The sequence below is a fragment of the Sus scrofa genome, chromosome 18 (genome assembly GCF_054392235.1).
Source record: "Sus scrofa isolate SSC_HxYL_T2T_F1_AM1 chromosome 18, Sscrofa_HxYL_maternal_Yorkshire_Landrace_v2.0, whole genome shotgun sequence".
NCBI lineage: Eukaryota > Metazoa > Chordata > Mammalia > Artiodactyla > Suidae > Sus > Sus scrofa.
Window position 1 is genome coordinate 18,360,043 of NC_139400.1, and position 20,791 is coordinate 18,380,833.

Below are 20,791 nucleotides of genomic sequence, written 5' to 3' on the forward strand. Positions count from 1 at the left end.
CGTTGCCGTGGGCTGTGGTGTAGGTCACAGATGTGGCTCAGCTCTGGTGTGGTTGTGGTGTAGGCTGGCAGCTGTAGCTCCGATTGGACTCCTAGCCTGGGAACCTCCGTATGCCACGGGTGCAGCCCTAAAAAAAAGACAAAAGCCAAAAAAAAAAAAACCACCTCTCATCTTTTAGTCCTTTTCTTGTACATAGTTCTTTATCCACATTCTCTGCATTGGATGGGATGCCTCGATTTTACTTCGTTTTCTGTGTGACATTCTCCACAGATAAATGTCACTGGCTGCTGTTTTGGGGTTGACTGTCCTTCTGCGTGGCCGTTGTTGTCCCTTCAAATCCCACACTGGCAAACCCCTACCCACGCAGCATGGAGAAACTTTCCTGTATTTTGTGCCTTCCCATCCATCCCTCCATCCATCCATGCACTTATTTGTCAGATGTTCTTTGAGCACCTAGGATGTGCCAGTGAGACTCGATCAAGTGAGCCACACAGGAAAGATCACTTCCTTGATAAAGCTTATATTCTTGAGTGGGCGCTGAAGGAGAGACAAGCACTAATGGAATGCCTAAATAAGTAAATTGCCAAGTGTATTCAAGGCGGTAAGTGCCGTGGAAAAGAGTCCCTCAGCGAAAGGAGCTTCAGTGGCTCTGGGGGGACTCGTTTCATTAGGCTGGGGAGGACCTGGCCAGGAGCAGAGACCTGAAGTGGCTGAGTGAGCTCCCAGTAGAGGTCCAGGCTGGAGGTACAGGCTTCAGAGCCCTTTGCATTGCAGATGATTTTTTAAATTATGAGACTGGATGAAGTCATCCAGAGAGTTGGTGAGGACAGAGGAGAGGCGGGAAGACTGAGTAGGGGGTGGGCTTCTAGGAGTTAGAGGTGGGGAAGATGGGGGTCGGGCAGGGATGCTGAGAGGGAGCAGCAGAGCGGGGAGAGGATGGCGTCCTGCGAGCCAGGCCATCCAGGCCGGGCCAACTCTGAGGGAGTGTCCTGGGGTCGGGCAGCCAGTCTCTCTGGTCCTAGGGAATGAATGTCTGTGGTGGCTGCTGAGTTAGAGCACTGGGGCCTGTGCTGGCAACAGCTGAGCTGTGCACCAGGGTGTGCAGTCTGATCTTTTCTCCCCAGCATCTTGCTGCCTACCTTTAGAATGTCCAGTTCTGGAAGCTCCTGTCGTGGCGCAGTGGGAATGAATCTGACTAGTATCCATGAGGATGCCAGTTCGATCCCTGGCCTTGCTCAGTGGGTTGGGGATCTGGCATTGCTGTGAGCTGTAGGGTAGGTTGCAGACATGTCTTGGATCTGGTGTGGCTGTGGCTGTGACTTAGGCCGGCAGCTGTAGCTCTAATTCAACCCATAGCCTGGGAACCTCCATTTGCTGCAGGTGTGGCCCTGATAAGCAAAATAAATAAAGTGTCCAGTTTTAAAAAAGCCTTTTAGGGAGTTCCCATTGTGGTGCAGCAGAAACGAATCCGACTAGTATCCATGAGGTTGCGGGTTTGATCCCTGTCCTCACTCAGTGAATCACGGTGTTGCCGTGAGCTGTGGTGTAGGTCACAGACCTCCTTGGATCTGGCGTGGCTGTGGCTGTGGTGTAGGCTGGCAGCTGTAGCTCTGATTCAACCCCTAGCCTGGGGACTTCCATATGCCACAGGTGTGGCCTTAAAAATAAAAAAAAAAAATCGCCTTTTAGGTGTAAATGTGTGGGGGATGTGACATACTGGATGAAAGTCCCAACGTTATCTCTAAGTGCTTATTTGGATAATTATTAAAGAACCTTTGAAAAGGAAACTTAGAGACACATTTGGAACAGATCTTGGATGATTTAGCCTAGTTGTTCAGCCCAGCATTGTCTGTACAAAATCCCAATGTAGGATTATTCGGCTTTGGCTGGATGCTCCCGTGATGCTTCTCTGAGCCTTTTCGGAAGGACTAGAAGACGCCGTGGGGCCTAGCACCCCGAGGAGATCTACTGCCATCAGCCAGCTCCTTTAAACTTGGTTTGAAAATGGGATTTAACCTTTTTTTGGTATTTAGTTTCCTTATCTACAGAGGTATGGTGATACAGAGTTATGATAATTCCTGTCTATGGGATTAAATAGGTTTAGGAGATAAAAAATAAGTGCCATGAAAGATCAGTGATAGTAGCTTTTTTGTTTGTTTGTTTTTTTTGTGTTTTTGTTTTTTCCAGGGCCTCACCCACAGCATATGGAGGTTCCCAGGCTAGGGGTCGAATTGGAGCTGTAGTCTCTGGCCTATGCCAGAGCCACAGCAACGCGGGATCCGAGCCGCGTCTGCAACCTACACCACAGCTCACGGCAACACCGGATCCTTAACCCACTGAGCAAGGGCAGGGATCGAACCTGCAACTCATGGTTCCTAGTCGGATCCTTAACCACTGAGCCACGACAGGAACTCCGATCGTAGCTTTTTATATCGAGCTGCATTTCCTTCTGTACCTTCCAGGCATTGTGCAGGTGTTTGGAGCAACACAGAATAAACCGGTTCTCTAATCTGAAACATAATTGAGAGACTTTTGTTACTCCTTTAATTGTTTTTAGCCCAAGACCAGGTGAATTGGAGCTGTGGAACCTAACCTCCGCTTACGCTGGCAGGTGCCTCTTTTGAGATAGTGAAAGCTTGACAGTGATGATGAGAGGGAATATTAAGATGTTTATCCTTGAAATTTTCTCTAACAGAGCTCTAGTTATACGACTGTAGTATATTATGATATAGTTGATTTATTAGAAACACTTTATCCAAATTTAGATATTTAGTCAAGGCATTTAATCAGTTTACATCTTTATGGGAGAAACCGTCACTCTTTGGTCAGCCTTGCTGCCAGCATCTCGGCATCCTAGTTCCTGCCGCACAGCGGGAGAGGGCAGCAGGCAGAGCATTCGTGCCCATCTTCAACTAACTGTTGTCTCTACTCTCCTTGCCTCGTGGTGAACCCAAGGGTCAGATGAAATAGGCAGGGTGTGTGGCCCCGAAGCTTCTGTCCTGCAGGACATGTTTTAACATGTGTTAATTCAGGATGCACATGGCTAAGGGGAGTCCCTTTGGGAAAGTGGATAACTGATGTTTAAGAGTCATTCTGTTCTAGAAGATGAAATATATTTGTGTGCTTGTTTTATTAGACTTATTCTTGGGTGGAGTTTTTTTTTTTTTCTTTTCTTTTTTTTCCCGGTCTCTTTAAGGCCATTAAGGTTCAAGTAGAACAGAATTTTGCACTGAATTATGCTGTGTTGGCACATGAAGTGTTGATGCTAGTGTGTGTGCAGAAGCCCGTTATCACTTCACGAAACACTGGAGAAGTGGATGTGGACGGCTAGTCTAGGCCTGAGAATGATATTTTTGGTTTGTGTTTTGTGTTGTTTTGTTTGCCTCATTTGCTTCGTAACGCATCTTACTTTTTCCAGGCTGTGGTGTTATCTGGAGCTGTAAAATGAAATGCTTTATTTTTAGGGCCTTTTCATCAGCGGTATCATTGGGGATCGGCTTAATTTGCGGTTGGTTCTGTCTTTTGGCATGTGCTCTTCTGCATTAGTGGTAAGTTGAAAGGTGTTATTATTACTACTTTTACTTATTCTTGCTATTATTCTTACTGTTCTTTTACTAAGATATCCAAGCTGTCCCCCTCCTTCTGTATGTAGAGTAGAATAGTAGAAATACTCTTCAGTTTTTTAATCTGTTGTGCACCTTTTTGGTTGGGGATGTCTTTCAGCTACAATTTCAATCATACCCCTTTCTTGATTCTTAGTCACCACCCAAGTCAAGGTGTCTGTAACTAACCTGGCAGCGGCCGCTGGAGGAGCCGGTCCCAGCCCGCCCGGACCGTCGTGTCTGTTGCTGTGCCTCACCATTCCGCTCTGCCCAGCCAGACTGCCTTCTGTGGCCCTAACACACCTTGCACCCCTCTCTCTCGCTGCTCTTGTTCCTGCCTTGAATAGCCTTCTGTTCAGCGCTTCCTGGTCTGCCTCAGCATGTCCTTCAGGTCATTGGCCAAATGACACTTCTTTCATTACGCCTGCTCTGCCGACCCCTCTCCCTGAAGGCGAGGTTCCCTGTCCTGCCCTCCTGGGCCTGGATTTCTTTGGAGGCGCTTACATGGTCTGCTGCTTGGCCTGTTTATCGCTGCATCAGTCTTGCTTCCCTAGGACCCTGTAGCATAGTGGTTAAGGTCACAGACTTCCCAAGGCCTGTGCTGCCCGGGTTCCTGTCCCTGTCCCGCAGTTGCCAGCTACGCTTTCTCTGTGCTTCTGCTTCCCTCTTTGAATCCTTCTCCCCAGCGTCGTGGTGAGGGTTCTGTGAGTTCTGTGTAGGGCATTTGGAACAGTGCCTGGTGCATTAAGTGCTGAAGAGGGCACGCTCTATATTTGTTTCATCTTCATTTACTTAGCAGTGTCTAGTGATACATTTTTGTTGATTGGAGTTCCCATTGTGGCTCAGCGGAAGTGAACCTGACTAGTATCCACAAGGACCCAAATTCGATCCTTTGCCTCGCTCAGTGGGTTAAGGATCCAGCGTTGCCGTGAGCTGTGGTGTGGGTCACAGATGCTCCTCGGATCTGGTGTTGCTGTGGCTGTGGTGTAGGCCAACAGCTGTAGCTCTGATTCGACCCCAAGCCTGGGACCCTCCATGTGCCTCAGGTGCAGCCCTAAAAAGCAAAAAAAAAAAAAAAAAAAAAAAAAAAAAAAAAAATGTTACTTGAATGGGTAGCATGGAGTTTAGTTAGACTCTATTGCTGTTTTTCAACTTTTTCAATATCTGTCATTTGTGTATGGGGAAAAATGGATTTTTTTTCTATTTTAGAATTGAAGTACTTTATTCACAAGCTGCTCACCTCCACACATATACATGCTATTTTTAAACCTGTATCCATTCTTTTTTTCCTTATATCTTTTGCAAAATTGATGTACACAGTCACCTTTTTAATGTATAGTCCTCAATTTTGACAAACGAGTATCGTTACGTAACTACCGCCCCTCCTGCCCCCAGCCTTTGGCAACCACTGACCATTTTGCTGTTCTTACAGTTTTGCTTATTCCAGAATGTCATGCAGCTGCACTGAGACACTGTTATACATACCATTTTTAGACCCATGCCCAACATTCCCAAAGGAGACCAACGGCAAATAAAACGCCCACTCAAGTGAAACGCCTAGGAAAAAAGCAAAAGGCCACCAAATTCTTGAGCCACTTGCAGGTTGGGCTGCTGCACCTGGTAGCCTCGGCGATAATCATAGCGGCCCTTCCCAGCGCTCATGGCCTGTCCGGGCTGTTTGGACGGAGTTTGCAGCCGGACACTCAGGCAGTCCCCAGAGTGGTCCTCCCTGAACCAGGGGAAGCGGGAATAGAAGTGAAACGAGGTCGAACCTCTTAGGGTTGAAGACGCAGGGGAGAGGCATGGCCCTCGCTGCGTTTCCTGCTGCTCACTGGCTCTGCCTCTCTGCTCGGGGCGGTTCGGTGGTCGTCTGACGAAGAGCTGCCCTGAGCAGGGCCGCCTGAAGAGTCCGCTGTGAGTGGGTGCTTCGCGGAGGGTCTTCACCTGGGGAGTCCATGCAGATGTCACATGTGTCCTTTTCTTCCTTCTTCTCCAAGGTGTTTGTGTTTGGCACCCTGACGGAGTGGCTGCATTTCTACAACAAGGGGCTGTACTGCTGCCTGTGGATTGTGAATGGCCTCTTGCAGTCCACGGGATGGCCCTGCGTTGTTGCTGTTATGGGCAACTGGTTTGGGAAAGCTGGGTATGCCACTCCCTTCCTCGTTCATTTCCCTATTTAAGTAGTTTTTGGTTTTTTTTTTTTTTGTCTTTTGTCTTTTTTTGTTGTTGTTGTTGCTATCTCTTGGGCCGCTCCCACGGCATATGGAGGTTCCCAGGCTAGGGGTCGAATCAGAGCTGTAGCCACCGGCCTACGCCAGAGCCACAGCAACGCGGGATCCGAGCCGCGTCTGCAAGCTACACCACAGCTCACGGCAACGCCGGATCGTTAACCCACTGAGCAAGGGCAGGGACCGAACCCGCAACCTCATGGTTCCTAGTCGGATTCGTTAACCACTGCGCCACGACGGGAACTCCGGGTTTTTTTTTTTTTTTTTTAATGTTATGGACGTATAGTTGATTTACAACGTAGTGTTCATTTTTGCGGTAATAGCAAAGAGACTCCATTATAGACGTACCTTCTTTTTCCTATTTCCCATTATGGTTTATCAATATCCGATTGTTCAGACTTGTCAGAGTCGATTAACTCGATCCATTCAACACCACGCGCATCTTCCCTCTATTTCAGAAAACTGGTGTCGCAGGGAGAGGCTGCCTCTCCGACTCTGTTGGAGGTGATATGGACCGCAAAGCTGGTCTGGCCTGTGAGACACACTCTCCTGGCTCTGCTCAGATTTTCAGTGTGGCAAAGATAATAATTAAATTAAAAAAAAAATCTTTCCTTTAGAGAACATAACTAATACAAAATAATAGAAATCTCATGTGCCCTCTCATGAAGTATCTTCCTGTGGGTTTTACTCTCCCTTTTTTTGAGACTCAGTGATCCAGTCTAACTTTCTTAACATTAAAGGTAAGGAAACCAAGGCCAAAGTTAGCCATGAGACTTGTCTAGGGTCCCATAGCAAAGGCTCCAAGAAGCTGCACAGAAGAATGCCAGACTTAGAGTTTCATTTGTGGCTCATGGGGTTAAGAACCCAACTAGTATCCACGAGGATTCAGGTTCCATCCCTGGCCTCACTCAGTAGATTAAGGATCCGGTGTTGCCATAAGCTGCGGTGTAGGTTGCAGATGCGGCTTGGATCTCATGTTGCCTTGGCTGTGGCATAGGCTGGGAGCTACAGCTCTGACTCGACCCCTGGCCTGGGAACCTCCATATGCCGTGGGTGTGGCCCTAGAAAAGACAAAAAAAAAAAATTTTGATTTTAGGAGGTACTCATTCCTCTACGATATTTTAGTTTTCTTTGGACGCTGTCTTCTTGCATGCTGTTTATTTTTAATTTTTTTGGCCATACCCACAGCATGCGGAAATTCCCAGGCCAGGAATTGAACCTGTACCACTAGTAGTGACAACTTTAGGTCCTTAACCTGCTGTGCCACCAGGGAACTCCAGTTTTTATCAAGATTTTTAAGGTGATACCTTTCTACTCATGATTTTTGAAAATTACACAAAGGCCACTAGATTATTGTAGACAAACCAGATAATATAAATAAACCTAGAGAAAGTCAAAAGCACCTGAAGTCCTGTGACTTAAAGATCATCACTTTTCCAGGCATCGTTTTCAGATAATCCTTATCAGAACGTCTATAAATTGAATGACACTGAGTGTTTGGTAGCAGTGACTGAACAGGCTGACCTCTTCATTATTTCTCTGGCTCAGTCACAAAAACGAAATTCAAGAAAGCCATTACAGTTGACTTTTGTTTTTGTTTCTGTTTTTACTCAATGAATTTATTGCATTTATAGTTGTGCAATGATCATCACAACCCAATTTTATAGCATTTCCAACCCACAACCCCAGCGCATTCCCCCACCCCGCAAACTGTCTCCTTTGGAAACCATAAGTTTTTCACAGTCTGTGAGTCAGTATCTATTCTGCAAAGAAGTTCATTTTGTCTTTTTTTCAGATTCCACATGTCAGTGAAAGCATTTGATGTTGGTATCTCATTGTCTGACCGACTTCACTTAGCATGATAGTTTCTAGGTCCATCAGTGTTGCTAAAAATGCCAGTATTCCATTCTTTTTAATGGCTGAGTAATATTCCATTATGTATATGTACCACATCTTCTTGATCCACTCCTCAGTCGATGGACATTTAAGTTGTTTCCATGTCTTGGCTATTGAAAATAGTGCTGCAATGAACACTGGAGTACATGGGTCTTTGCGAGTAATGGTTTTCTCTGGATTAGATGCCCAGAAGTGGAATTGCTGGATCAAATGGTAGTTCTATTTTGAGTTTTCTGAGGCATCTCCATACTGTTTTCCACAGTGGTTGCACCAATTTACAATCCCACCAACAGTGTAATAGGGTTCCTTTTTCTCCACACCCTCTCCAGCACTTATTGTTTGTAGACTTTTTGCTGTTGGCCATTCTGGCTGGTGTAAGGTGATACCTCATCGTGGTTTTGATTTGCATTTCTCTAATAATGAGTGACGCTGAACATCTTTTCATGTGTTTCTCGGCCATCTGTATGTCTTCTTTGGAGAACTGTCTGTTTAGATCTTCTGCCCATCTTTTGATGGGGTTGTTCATTTTTTTGGTGTGGAGCTGTGGAAGGTGTTTATAAATTTTGGAGATGAATCCCTTGTCAGTTGATTAATTTGCAAAGATTTTCTCCTATTCTGTGGATTGTCCTTTTGTTTTGTTTAGGGTTTCCTTTGCTGTGCAGGAACTTTTAAGTTTCATTAGGCCCCATTTGTTTATTTTTGTTTTTGTTGTCAGTACTCTAAGAGGTGGATCTGAGAAGATGTTGCTGTCGTTTATGTCAGAGAGTGTTTGGCCTATGTTTTCCTCTAAGAGTTTGATAGTGTCTGGTCTTATATCTAGGTCTTTAATCCATTTTGAGTTGATTTTTGTGTATGGTGTTAGGGTATGTTCTAATTTCATTCTTTTCCATGTGGCTGTCCAGTTTTCCCAGCACCACTTATTGAAGGGGCTGTCTTTTCTCCATTGTATATTCTTGCCTCCTTTATCATAATTGAGTTGGCTGTAGGTGCGTGGGTTTAATTCTGGGCTTTCTATCCTGTTCCACTGATACAGTTGACTTTTGAAAGTAAGCTTTTTTTTTTTTTTGCATTTTAGGCAGCACTTGTGGCATATGGAAGTTCCCAAGCTAGGGGTTGAATTGGAGCTGTAGCTGCCAGCCTACACCAGAGCCACAGCAACTCGGGATCCAAGCTGCGTATGCGACCTACACCACAGCTCACGGCAACGCTGGATCCTTAACCCACTAATCGAGGCCAGGGATTGAACCTGAGTCATCAAGGATACTAGTTGGGTTCATTACTGCTGAGCCACAACGGGAACTTCACCCGTTCCAAGGCTCAGATTCCTTTTGTCTCCGAGGTTATAAAGACGTTGAAAGGGCTAAAAAACCTGGACCTAACGCTGTGTTAAAACATGTATAAAGTAGAATAAAATACACATTTAAGTGTTGAAAGAATTTAACTTTTTGGAGTTCCCTGGTGGCTCCGAAGGTTAAGGATCCAGCGTTGTCACTGCTGTGGTATGAGTTTGATCCCTGGCCCTGGGAACATCCATATGCCATGGGTGTGGCCCAAAATTTAACTTGTCTTAACTGCTTGTTTTGATGTTTTTTCATCAGCTGCACTGCCATTGCCTATGACTAGAGTTTCTCACTTTTCTTCTGGACTATCATACTAGCTAGTTTTCGTTACATCAAACTCTTGGCTCACCCATCTGTTTTTTGTTTTTTTTTTTAAATGGCCTTGGAACTTCCACATGGCAGTGCAGTATATGGAAGCTCCCAGGCCAGGGATTGAATCTGAGCCACAGCTGCAACCTACACTACAGCTGTGGCAACACCAGATCCTTTTCGGCCCACTGCACCAGGCCGGGGATCAAACCCTGGCCTTCACAGCCACCCTAGACCCTGCAGACAGCTTCTTTTTTCTTTTCTTTTTTTAATTACTCAGTGAATTTCATTACATTTATAGTTGTACAACAATCACCACAACCAAATTTTATAGCATTTCCATCCCAAACCCTCAGTGTATCCCCCCACCCCGCACCCGTCTCATTTGGAAACTGTAAGATTTTCAAAGTCCGTGAGTCAGTATCTGTTCCCTGCAGTCAGCTTCTTAACCCACTGCGCCTCAGTGGGAACATTTTTTTAATGACTTTATTGTGGTATACGATAAGCAGCACATGTTCCGGGTGTGAAATTTGGTGAATCTGAGCATGTGTACACCTGTAAAAGTATCATCACAATTAAGAGAATGACAGAATCCACCACCCCGCAAGGATTCCTCGTGTCTCTTGGTAATTCCTCCCTCCCCCCGTTCCCACCACCTCGTCCTCGCTTCTCCCTCCCACTGCCGTTTCCAGGCAACGGCTGATTGGCTGTCTGAGGTTTTTTTTGAATAAGATGTGCAGTTTATTTACTTTTTAAGTCTTTTTAAAATTAAAAAAAGAACTTTAACTCAGTGAATTTTATTACATTTGTAGTTGTACATTGAACATCACAACCCAGTTTCATAGCATTTCCATCCCAAACCCCCAGCCCATCCCCTGCTACCCCCCTAACCTTTGGCAACCATAAGTTTTTCAAAGTCTGTGAGTCAGTACCTGTTCTGCTCAGAAGTTCATTGGAACCTTTTTTTAGATTCCGCATGTTAGTGATAGCGTATGACGTTGGTGTCTCATTTTCTGACTGCCGTCACTTAGCATGATCATTTCTAGGTCCGTCCATGTTGCTGCCACTGCCATTATTTCTTTCCTTTTTATGGCTGAGTAATATTCTGTTGTGTGTATGTACCACATCTTCTTGATCCACTCCTCTGTTGATGGACATTTAGGTTCCTTCCACGTCTTGGCTGTTGTACATAGTGCTGCAGTGAACTTTGGGATGCATTGTCTTTTCGAGTCATTGTTTTCTTTGCTGTCATTTTAGGTTATCTGAATTCTCTAAAATCTCATGGAAGTGAAACCATGCAGTATATGTTCTTATCTGTCATCTTGCACTCAGCACAGTCATGATGACATGCATTCACGTGCGCATCCGTATTTTGTTGCTTTTTATAGCTGAGGTGTCCCCCGTTGTATGACACTCTATCTGTTTCCCTGTTGGTGAACATTTGGGTTGTTTTTAGTTTTTGACTTTTCTTAGTAAAGCTGCTGCGAACGCCGGGGTCTGAATCCTTGTAGGACATACGCTTTCGTTTCCCTTGGGTAAATGCCTTGGAGTAGAGTGGCTGGATCAAATGGCAGGTGTGCGTTTATCTTTTTAAGAAACCAGCAGTTTCTTCCAGGGGTTGAACCACATACATCCTCACCGGTAAAGTGTCTGGGTTCTAGTTGCTGTAGGGCTTTGTCAGCGCTTGATGTGCTGGGTGTGTGTTGCTTTTGACTCTTCTTGTGGTTTTGATTTGCATTTCTCTGGTAATGTTATTTGCCTGATAATGTTGAGTGGCTTTTCATGTGCTTATTTGCATCTTATTTGTGTGTGTATGTGTACAAGTGTGTAAAGTAGTTGTTAAAATCTTTTGCCCCCTTTTCAGAAACTTTGTATTTGAGATGATTGTAGATTTATATACTCTTTAGCATTTTATTGCGTTCTCTGTTTTTCACATCATTGAGTTTTGAGTGTTCTTTTTATTTCATTCACGTCTTTTGTCAGATAAGTGATCTGCAGATATTTTCTTCCAGTCCATGTCTTGTGTTTTTAAATTGTCTTAACAGTGTCTTTCTGGAGTTCCCATTGTGGCTCAGTTGTAATGAACCTGACTAGTATCCCTGAGGATGTGGGTTCGATCCCTGGCCTCGATCAGTAGGTTAAGGATCCGGCGTTGCTGTGCGTTGTGGTGTAGGCTGACAACTGTAGCTCCTATTCAACCCTTAGCCTGGGAACTTCATATGCTACACTTGTGAGAGTAAAAGACCTCTCGGGGTCAATATGGAATTAATTACAAGTGCCCTAAAAAGCAAACAGACAAACAAACAAAAAAACTGTGTCTTTCAGTGAGCCCCAAATTAACCTTTAGTGGTATAAAATCTTGGAGGAGCCTGACGTTGTGCCATTTGGGTATAAATATATTATTTTTTTAATTTTAATTTTTTTTGACTTTTTGCCTTTTCTAGGGTATATTTAAAAAAAAAAAACAAAACCTTAAAATGAAATTGTTGATTCTTCGTAATGTGAGCTTGCGCTGACTCTGATCCTGTTTTCTTCTCTTTACGCTGTCCCCGCCTTAGCCGAGGGGTGGTTTTTGGTCTGTGGAGTGCCTGTGCTTCAGTGGGCAATATTCTGGGAGCGTGCCTGGCTTCTTCTGTTCTACAGTATGGTTATGAGGTGGGTATTTCTTTCTTTCTTTTTTTTTGAGGTGGGTATTTCTTTCCAGCTTTTTCTCGAGTATGTAAGCATATTTTTATTTTTTATTTATTTATTTTTTTGTCTTTTGTCTTTTTGTTGTTGTTGTTGCTGCTATTTCTTGGGCCGCTCCCGTGGCATATGGAGGTTCCCAGGCTAGGGGTTGAATCGGAGCTGTAGCCACCGGCCTACGCCAGAGCCACAGCAACGCGGGATCCGAGCCGCGTCTGCAACCTACACCACAGCTCACAGCAACGCCAGATCGTTAACCCACTTAGCAAGGGCAGGGACCGAACCCGCAACCTCATGGTTCCTAGTCGGATTCGTTAACCACTGCGCCACGACGGGAACTCCACATATTTTTATTTTTAGGAAGTAATCCTATGACCATTGAGAACAATCCAGAGCTATGTCTGGGGAGGCCAGTTTGTGTTAAGAGTGGACAAATTTTTGGTAAATTCAAACATGCTAAAAAAATTACTCATGGAAGAACACCCACGTCTAAAAACTTATAATCAATTGAGGACAAGTATTTGCAACTCAAGGTACAGATAAAGAACTAATTTCCCTTATGTGTAATAGTGTATAAAGAGTGCCCACGAATTGATAAAGACCTAGAGCACACTGAAAGGAAAGGACTGGAATGTGTAATTCATGAAAAGGAAATAGTTATGGCCCATAGACGTAGGACAGGATACCCCACTTCACTCAGGACTTTTCATTCAGTGAGTATTTTGAAGCTCCTCTAAGTGCCCCTGGGCAGTAGAGAATAGAGCCCTGACCACAGGAGATAGAAATCTCTGCCCTTGGAGTTCCTGTTGTGGCTCAGCGGTAACGAACCTGACTAGTATCCATGAGGACACGGTTTGATCCCTGGCCTCACTCAGTGGCTTAAGGGTCCCCCGTTGCCATGGGTGTGGTGTGGTCTGAAAACTGCAGCTCTGATTCAACCCCTAGCCTGGGAACTTCTGTATCCCACAGGTGTGGCCCTAAAAAGGCAAAGAAAACCCCCCAGACAACGCTGCCCTTATGAAGTTTAGTGGGCAGAGAAATGCAGATTAAAACTTCTCTGTGTAGAAGGAGTTCTCTGGTGGTGCAGCGGGGTTAAGGATCCAGTGTTGTTGCACCAGCAGTTTAGGCTGCTGCTGTTGTGTGGATTCGATCCCTGGCCCGGGAACTTTCATAGGCCACAGGTATGGCCAAATAAAAGACAAACAAACAGACTACTCTGTAGAATTTCCTGGTGGCTCAGAAGGGTTAAGGATCTAGCGTTGTCACCGCCATGGCTCAGGTCACTTCTGTGGTTCTGTTGTTGGCCTGGGAACTTCTGCATGCTGGGGGTGTGGTAAAAAAAAAAAAACTCAAAAAACAAAAATTATACTGTTTTAAAAAACAGGAAAAATCTACATTGTATACTCCTTAAATTGGTAAAAACCCCCAAAATTTGATAGTATTTTTATGAGGATGTGACAAAACATTGTGGCTGTGAGAGTAAAAGGCCTCTTGGGGTCAATGTGGAATTAATTACCAGTGCTGTAACCCAGCACTTCCACCTGCATGAATTAATCCCACCGGCGAATATACTTCAACGGGTGCAAAGAGATTTATCTGCAGGGTGATTTACTTCAGCATTGTTGGTAATAGCAAGAGATTGATAACAAATGTCTCCCAAAAGGAAGATAAATTGTGGAACACCTTTTTTTTAGGGTCGCACCTGCAGCATATGGAGGTTCCCAGGCTAGGGGTCATATCAGAGCTATAGCTGCTGGCCTATACCACAGCCACAGCCATGTGGGGGCCAAGCCTTGTCTGCGACCTACACCACAGCTCATGGCAACACCAGATCCTTAACTCACCGAGTGAGGCCAGGGATCAAACCTGAGTTCTCAGTGATACTAGTCAGATTTATTTCCACTGAGCCATGACGAGAACTCCAAACTGTGGAACCCCTCTTACATGGAATTCTGTGCAGCTATGAAATAGAGTTAGGCAGCTGTGCGTGTCGTGATAGGGAAAGAGCTCAACGGTGTGTTAAGTGAAGAGAGCAAGGCTGGGAGTTCCCGCCATGGTGCGGGGGTCGCTGCAGAGGTGTAAGTTCAATCCCCTGCCCAACGCAGTGCCTTAAAGGATCCTGAGTTGCTGAAGTTGTGGTGTAGGTCGCAGCTGTGGCTTGGTTTCAGTCCCTGGCCTGGGAACTTTAATGCGCTACGGGTGCAGCCTTAAAATAAAAATTAAAAAAAAAAAAAGGCCATGTTACATACCCATCTGCACTGAATGCTGCTGTTTGTGTGAAATGGAGGAAGTATTAGATTATTTCTATTGGCTTATATGTTTCCAAAACAATCTCTGGAGAGTAAACATTAAACAACAGTGGATACATGTTGGAAAGATGGGAGAAGAGATGGGAGGGAGGGTTTAATTACACATCTACGTTTTGTTATTGGAATCATGTCAGTGTATTGCATGTTCAAAAACCTAATGATTAAAAGTAAGTAGCTCTTCTAAAAAGTAGATAATTTTTTCGTTTGGTTTGTTTTGTTTTTAGGGCCACACCCGCAGCATATGGAGGTTCCCAGGTTAGGGGTTGAATTGTAGCTGCCAGCCTACACCACAGCCACAGCCACAGCAACACCAGATCCAAGCTGTGTCTGTGACCTACCCCACAGCTCACGGCAACACTGGATCCTTTACCCTCTGAGAGAGGCAAGGGATCAAACCTGTGTCTTCATGGGTACTAGTCAGATTCGTTTCTGCTCTGCCACGATGGGAGCTCCAAAAGCAGATAAATTTTTCAAGCAGTTCACAAAGCATTTGTCTTTTTTTTTTTTTTTTTTTTGCTATTTCTTGGGCCACTGCCGCGGCATATGGAGGTTCCCAGGCTAGGGGTCTAAACGGAGCTGTAGCCAACAGCCTACGCCAGAGCCACAGCAACGCGGGATCCGAGCCGCGTCTGCAACCTACACCACAGCTCACGGCAACGCCGGATCGTTAACCCACTGAGCAAGGGCAGGGACCGAACCCACAACCTCATGGTTCCTAGTCGGATTCGTTAACCACTGAGCCATGATGGGAACTCCCTCACAAAGCATTTGATCCCTGAAGAATTTCGGTCTAGTTAGGGTCAGTGGGAAGTCCTTCCTATATTCAGGGTCACGATTTTAGGTTTCTTAGCTTCCCACCTGGATGTACTCATTGGCTCCGGTGGGTATTTTGTTTCACCTTACCTGTTGCTCTGAGATTTGACTTCTGGAAACGCTCATTTTGTCACTCGCCTAGCCACACCAGGCTCCATTCTCTCTTAAATAAAATTCAACAACGCGGCCTGGCTTTTGAGTCCTTCATCTTTTTTTTTTTTTTCTGTCTTTTGTCCTTGTAGGGCCACACTCGCAGCATATGGAGGTTCCCAGGCTAGGGGTTGAATCAGAGTTGTTGCGGCCCGCGGATGCCAGAGCCGCAGCAATGCGGGATCCGAGCCGTGCCTGCAACCTATACCACAGCTCACGGCAACGCCGGAGCCTTAACCCACTGAGTGAGGCTAGGGATCGAACCCGCAACCTCAAGGTTCCTAGTTGGATTCGTTAGCCAGTGAGCCACGACGGGAACTCCCTTGAGTCCTTCATCTTGATAGCACCTTTCCAAATCGGTTTTCTCCCGTTACCCCCAGCAGAAGCCCTCATCTCTCACCATGCAGAAGGCTTTCCGTCTCCCTCCCACCCAGTGCCTTTGCTGTAGTCGTTCTGGGAAGGATGGTCACTTGCTCTGATTATCAGCTCTTCCCTAAAGCCTCCTTCAACCTCTTTAGCTGTTTCCTTCCGTTTTGTTTTGTTTTTTTTATTGTTGTTGTTGTTGTTATTTGTTTGATTTTGGCACATTCAAGTTCCTGGGCCAGGGATTGAACCTGCACCCCAGCAGTGACATGAGCTGCTGCAGTAACAAGGCAAGGCCGCTTCTTAGCCCTTGGAGCCACTAGGGAACTCCTAGCTGTTGGCTTCTGAATTCCTGTGCATGTTTTCCTGTTGGGATTGAGCTGTCTCATTTATTTGGCTGCATGCTGCCTTTTATTATTCTTCTGTGTATGGTTTAGTCCCTCCCCCCAGCTAAACAATACCTTGGAGGGCAGCTCCTGTCTGTCGTGGGAGGCTTTGTGGTGTAAAGAGTGATACTTGGGGAGCTGGTTCTGGTTTCACAATCATCCTAGTAGCACTCAGTGTCCGAGAGACCTTAATTTTCCTCTCTGAAGCCCGTGTAGTCATTGGGAAGAACTCGTGAGAAAACACAGGTAAAACACTGGGCCTGGCACGTGGCACAGGCCGGGACCTCAGCTGTCCTTTCCTTCCCGGTCAGCCTGTCCTTCCCGCCCCCACCCCTGCCTCCAGTGACTGCCTCGAACCCGTGTCCCAGATGTGTCAGCTCACCTTGCTTCTCCCTCCAGTACGCCTTCCTGGTGACGGCGGCCGTGCAGTTTGCTGGTGGGATCGTCATCTTCTTTGGACTCCTGGTGTCCCCAGAGGAACTCGGTGAGGAGAAGCTGTCTCCTTCTGTCCAGAAGCTCTCACGGTTACGGGCGAAGAGACATCCGTGGCCAGGGCAGCCCAGCCCTTTCTTTCCAGGAGAACTGTGAGCTGTTTGCAGTGAATGAAAGGAGCAGTATTGCTGTTTGTGTCTCGCAGATGCCAAGGCTTCGCCTGGCCCGGCCACAGTGTTGGAGGGAGGGAGGCCCACGTTTTTATGGCTTCGGGGAAAACTCATCCGTCGCAAATGGGTTTGTAATGGAGACGCTGGCTAGATATGGGCGCGGATGTATTTTGAATTTCACTTCTTGAGACAGATTTCTTTTCCATCATGGAAATCATCTCGTGTACTGGTCTGTGGTTAAATACAGGACGTGTACAAGCAAAACCGCAGAAGTAAATGTGTACATTTCTTCTATCTTTTGAGTGTTATTAAAGAGACATGTCCGTTTAATGGTATACAATTAACTTTTTTTTTGTATGTAAGAGGGTATGATGTAGTTGAAAAAGCATTGCCTTGAAGCCAGATAAAGGAGCATTAGAGTCCTGGGTTTGTTGCTCAAGAGCTCTCTGACCTTAATTGACCTTGGACTCTGAACCGTCCTGGCTGCTTCTGTGAAATGGAGATGATTCGTAACATGGGTCCCATAAGTGGTGACGTCTGCATAGCACTTAGCACAGTGTTGGGCACCTGGGTGGCCCTCTGAACGTGCCTGTCACTGTTGTTTGTAGGTCTCCCGGGTATTGAGGCAGAAGAAAATTTTGAAGAAGACTCACACAGGCCATTAATGAATGGTGCTGAAAATGAAGATGAATCTGAGTCTAATTATTCAATCCAAGAAGGCAATCCTGTTACCCATGTCAAGGCAATAAGCTTTTACCAGGCTTGTTGCCTGCCTGGCGTTATACCGGTAAGGACTGTTCGAGTCTCCTCAGCACAGCTGCTGAGGTATTATTGCTGGACAGTAACTCTGCCTGGGCTAAAGCATCTTGAAGTATTTAGCTTCTCTTTGAGACTTTATTTTAGGAGTGTGTGTTCAGAGGAATATGTATAGTGGCCCTCAGCTTGTCTCTAAATTGGCACCACTTGAAATTTTTATCTGATATCTCATGTAGGAGTTGGCAGACTTTTTTTTTCTCTGTGCAGAGCCAGATGGTGAATGTTTTTAGCTTTGGGGGGGCTGGACAGTCTCTGCCCCAACTGCTCAACTCTAGAGCAGAAGAAGCCACGGACAGTATGGAACAAATGGACCTGGCCAGATTTGGCCCGTGAGCCCGAGTTTACTGACCCTGATCTAGTGTTCGAGTGAGAAGGCAAAATTGATATCTTAAAAATGTATACTTTTTGGCCTATGTGAATGAAGTATAAGAGAATCATAAGTAGACCAAGAGGGGTTTTGCTCTCTTTTTTTTTTTTTTTTTAAAGGGCTACACCCAAGGCATATGAAAGTTTCCAGGTGAGGGGTTGAATCAGAGCTGCTGCTGTTGGCCTATACCACAGCCACAGCAACTCGGGATCCGAGCCGTGTCTGCGACCTACACCACAGCTCACGGCAACCCAGATCCCCGACCCCCTGAGCAAGGCCAGGGATCACACCTGCATCCTCATGGGTACTAGTCAGATTCGTTTCTGCTAGGCCAGAACGGGAACTCCCAAGAGGGGTTTTGAATGGATTGTTAAGTCTGCCTTTGCCTATATTCTTACCATTCTAGGGGGAAAAAGTTTGCCCTTCGAATAAGAAAAAAATCAGAGGAGAATACTCCACAGTGTTTCTTGGTAATGCATTCCAGTGTTTCCACAACCGTAACAGGTTTTTTCCTAACATCTAAACTGAATCCCTTCTGCTGCGGTTTTTCTGTCTTGGTGTTTTGGGCGCGCTAGCTCGGGATAGAAGAGGCCTAGGTTATGTGTCCAGCTTACCCACTAACTCTCTGTGAGGCCTGGGCTAAGTCACTCAGCCCGTCCCTGTGTCTCAGTTCCCCTGCCTGTGGAATAGGAGGTCCACCCGTCAGTCCTCCCTGGCGTCCGTAACATCGGGTTATTGTGCTGTGAATAAGCACCCTTTTAACGTTCTTGTTTCGCAGTGCTTCCTGAGCACCGCCCCTCAGTTAGAGTCAGAGTCCGCAGGTTGTCCTGTTTCACACCCAGGAGGTCCCTGCTACCTGTGCCCCCAAGCGAAAGGGACGGACCTGTGCAGAGAGTTTAAGCAGGAGCTGGAATTTGCAGTGCACATTCCCACAACTCTCCAACCAGAAGATGACGTCAAATACAAGGGAAATGCAGGCTCCTTTGGGCCCGTTCTTATGCTCACAATTAGTATTTTTTCAAGTAGTTATTAAAACACTCTGCTGGTAATAGCTTAATTGCTGAGACAGAACTTAGGGGGGTCGTGACTCCACAGGGCCTGCTCATGCTGTTCCTTCATATTTCCCAAGCTATTGTTCCCTGCCCTGGGCTGAGTGTAAAGGAAATCTAGTTAACTTAATTCCTTTGTCTTGGTGGCAGGCTGTCTGGACAAAACGGCCTCATGATTGGGATTCGGCTCTCTAGGGGGTGGCTGCTGCCCTGCCAGGGAGGCTGTTTTAGAACAAGTGATACCTAGGGAATAACTGGCAGCTCCAGGGAGACGAATATACTAGCCAGACAGCCTTTGAAGTCAGTCTCCCCGCTCCTCCCCCCTTTGCCTTTGATGCTAAACGTCAGGATTTCCTGGTGAGAATGTGTCGAGCACGAGCCTCTCAGCCCCACGGCCATCTCCGGGCCACTGCAACTTGCACGCCTCTGCATGGAGCCGCAGGACCCATGACCGTCCCAACCCTTCCTTTCTGACTCCCCCCCCTCGACGCGGGCACATCAGGCTTTTGGAAACTGCAACTCGAAGGCGCTTTCAACGTTGATGCTTCTCTCAGACCTTGAAACAGTAATCCAGCCCCATTACTTTGCATTGATCATAGCAGAAACTTGGCAGGTCGTAGAAGAACCAGAAAAGCCTCGCTGCTTGCAGTGAAAGCTGTGAGGGTTCCTGGATTCCCTTGCTGGTGGGTACTGCTAGTTAGTGGCGTGAGCAGCTTTCTCTTGACCTGCATGAAGAAGTCTGAGTGTGTGCCCTGCCTCAGAGGTTCAAAACACTGGTTTGCTTCTACCAGAGAACTGAAAGGAGACGAAAGCGGGGACAACTGAGGAAGAGTCCTGTGTGTTTTTTATCCCAGAGGCCTTTCTAGATGCGAACGGGCGTGAGGAGAGGAGGGAGACTAGGTTAAGTCAGGCAAATGGGAATTTGTTGAAACGTTTCAAATTCATTGTAACATCAGGTACTGTTTGCCCCCAACTCCTCTCTCTTGTTTTGCTTTTTAATTACATTAAAAACAGTGGTCCTGCTGGGCTCTTTGTTCCTTTTTGACATCTGGATGTTTTTCTTACAGTATTCACTGGCCTTTGCCTGCTTGAAGTTAGTGAATTACTCCTTCTTCTTCTGGTTGCCCTTTTATCTGAGTAACAACTTTGGATGGAAGGAGGCCGAAGCCGACAAGCTGTCCATTTGGTACGATGTCGGAGGAATTATAGGTAAGGCCAGCAGTGCATCTTTTTCTATAACGAAAGTTAATCCCTCGTCATATTTTCCTGGGCTATGAAATCTGGCATCATTTAAAGTTTTTTGTTCATTCCACAGCTAGATTTCCTAAACTGTCCTACCAGTAAATAGCCAAACTCTTTAAAAAAAAAAAAAAAAAAAAAGCCAGAAAAGGAGACCTCGCCTGCGGCAGTCTTGTGATTTATAGGGCTCTTTTTTTCTCGGTCCCGTGTGGATGGATCAGTTCTTTTGTCTCAGGAAGCGCAGGGATGTTTTGCTCTCTGATCTCGTGAAGTGTAACCCCTTTGTGCGATTTCAGTGATAGCTCAGCTGCGAAGCTAATCGTCCGCCAGGGAGCCACGTTAGAATGTGGACGTGATCACTTTACCCCCTGTGTTTCCTACCGATGGCAGCCGAAGAAGGGAAAGATACAAGTTGAGTGTATTGGCTGTTAGATCATAAAGATGGGAGTAATAGTAGGGATTTATTTTACGATCACTTCACTGTACACAGCAGATTTTTTTTTTTTTTTTTTTTTTAATTTTATGGTCACACCCACGACATGAAAGTTCCTGGCCAGGGATCGAATCTGAGCCACAGCTGCGACCTGTGCCGCAGGCGCAGCAACACCAGATCCTTTTACCCACTGCGCTGGGCCAG

At 46.0% G+C, this 20,791-nt stretch overlaps 1 protein-coding gene across 15 annotated transcripts in view; it reads left to right on the forward strand.

The window, feature by feature from the left end:
- Positions 1-20,791, forward strand: part of SLC37A3 (solute carrier family 37 member 3) — a 398,944-nt gene that overhangs the window by 365,609 nt on the left and 12,544 nt on the right. For 11 of the 15 annotated variants that reach the window (XR_014833177.1, XR_014833178.1, XR_014833180.1 and 8 more), the window contains 6 exon segments: positions 3,465-3,548; positions 5,600-5,745; positions 11,934-12,030; positions 16,481-16,565; positions 17,292-17,470; positions 19,983-20,124. Coding sequence is in view for 6 of the 15 variants with exons in the window: in XM_085004806.1 (XP_084860932.1) it covers positions 3,465-3,548; positions 5,600-5,745; positions 11,934-12,030; positions 16,481-16,565; positions 17,292-17,470; positions 19,983-20,124 (733 nt within the window). In the remaining 9 variants the exon portion in view is untranslated. 15 annotated transcript variants of the gene reach the window in all.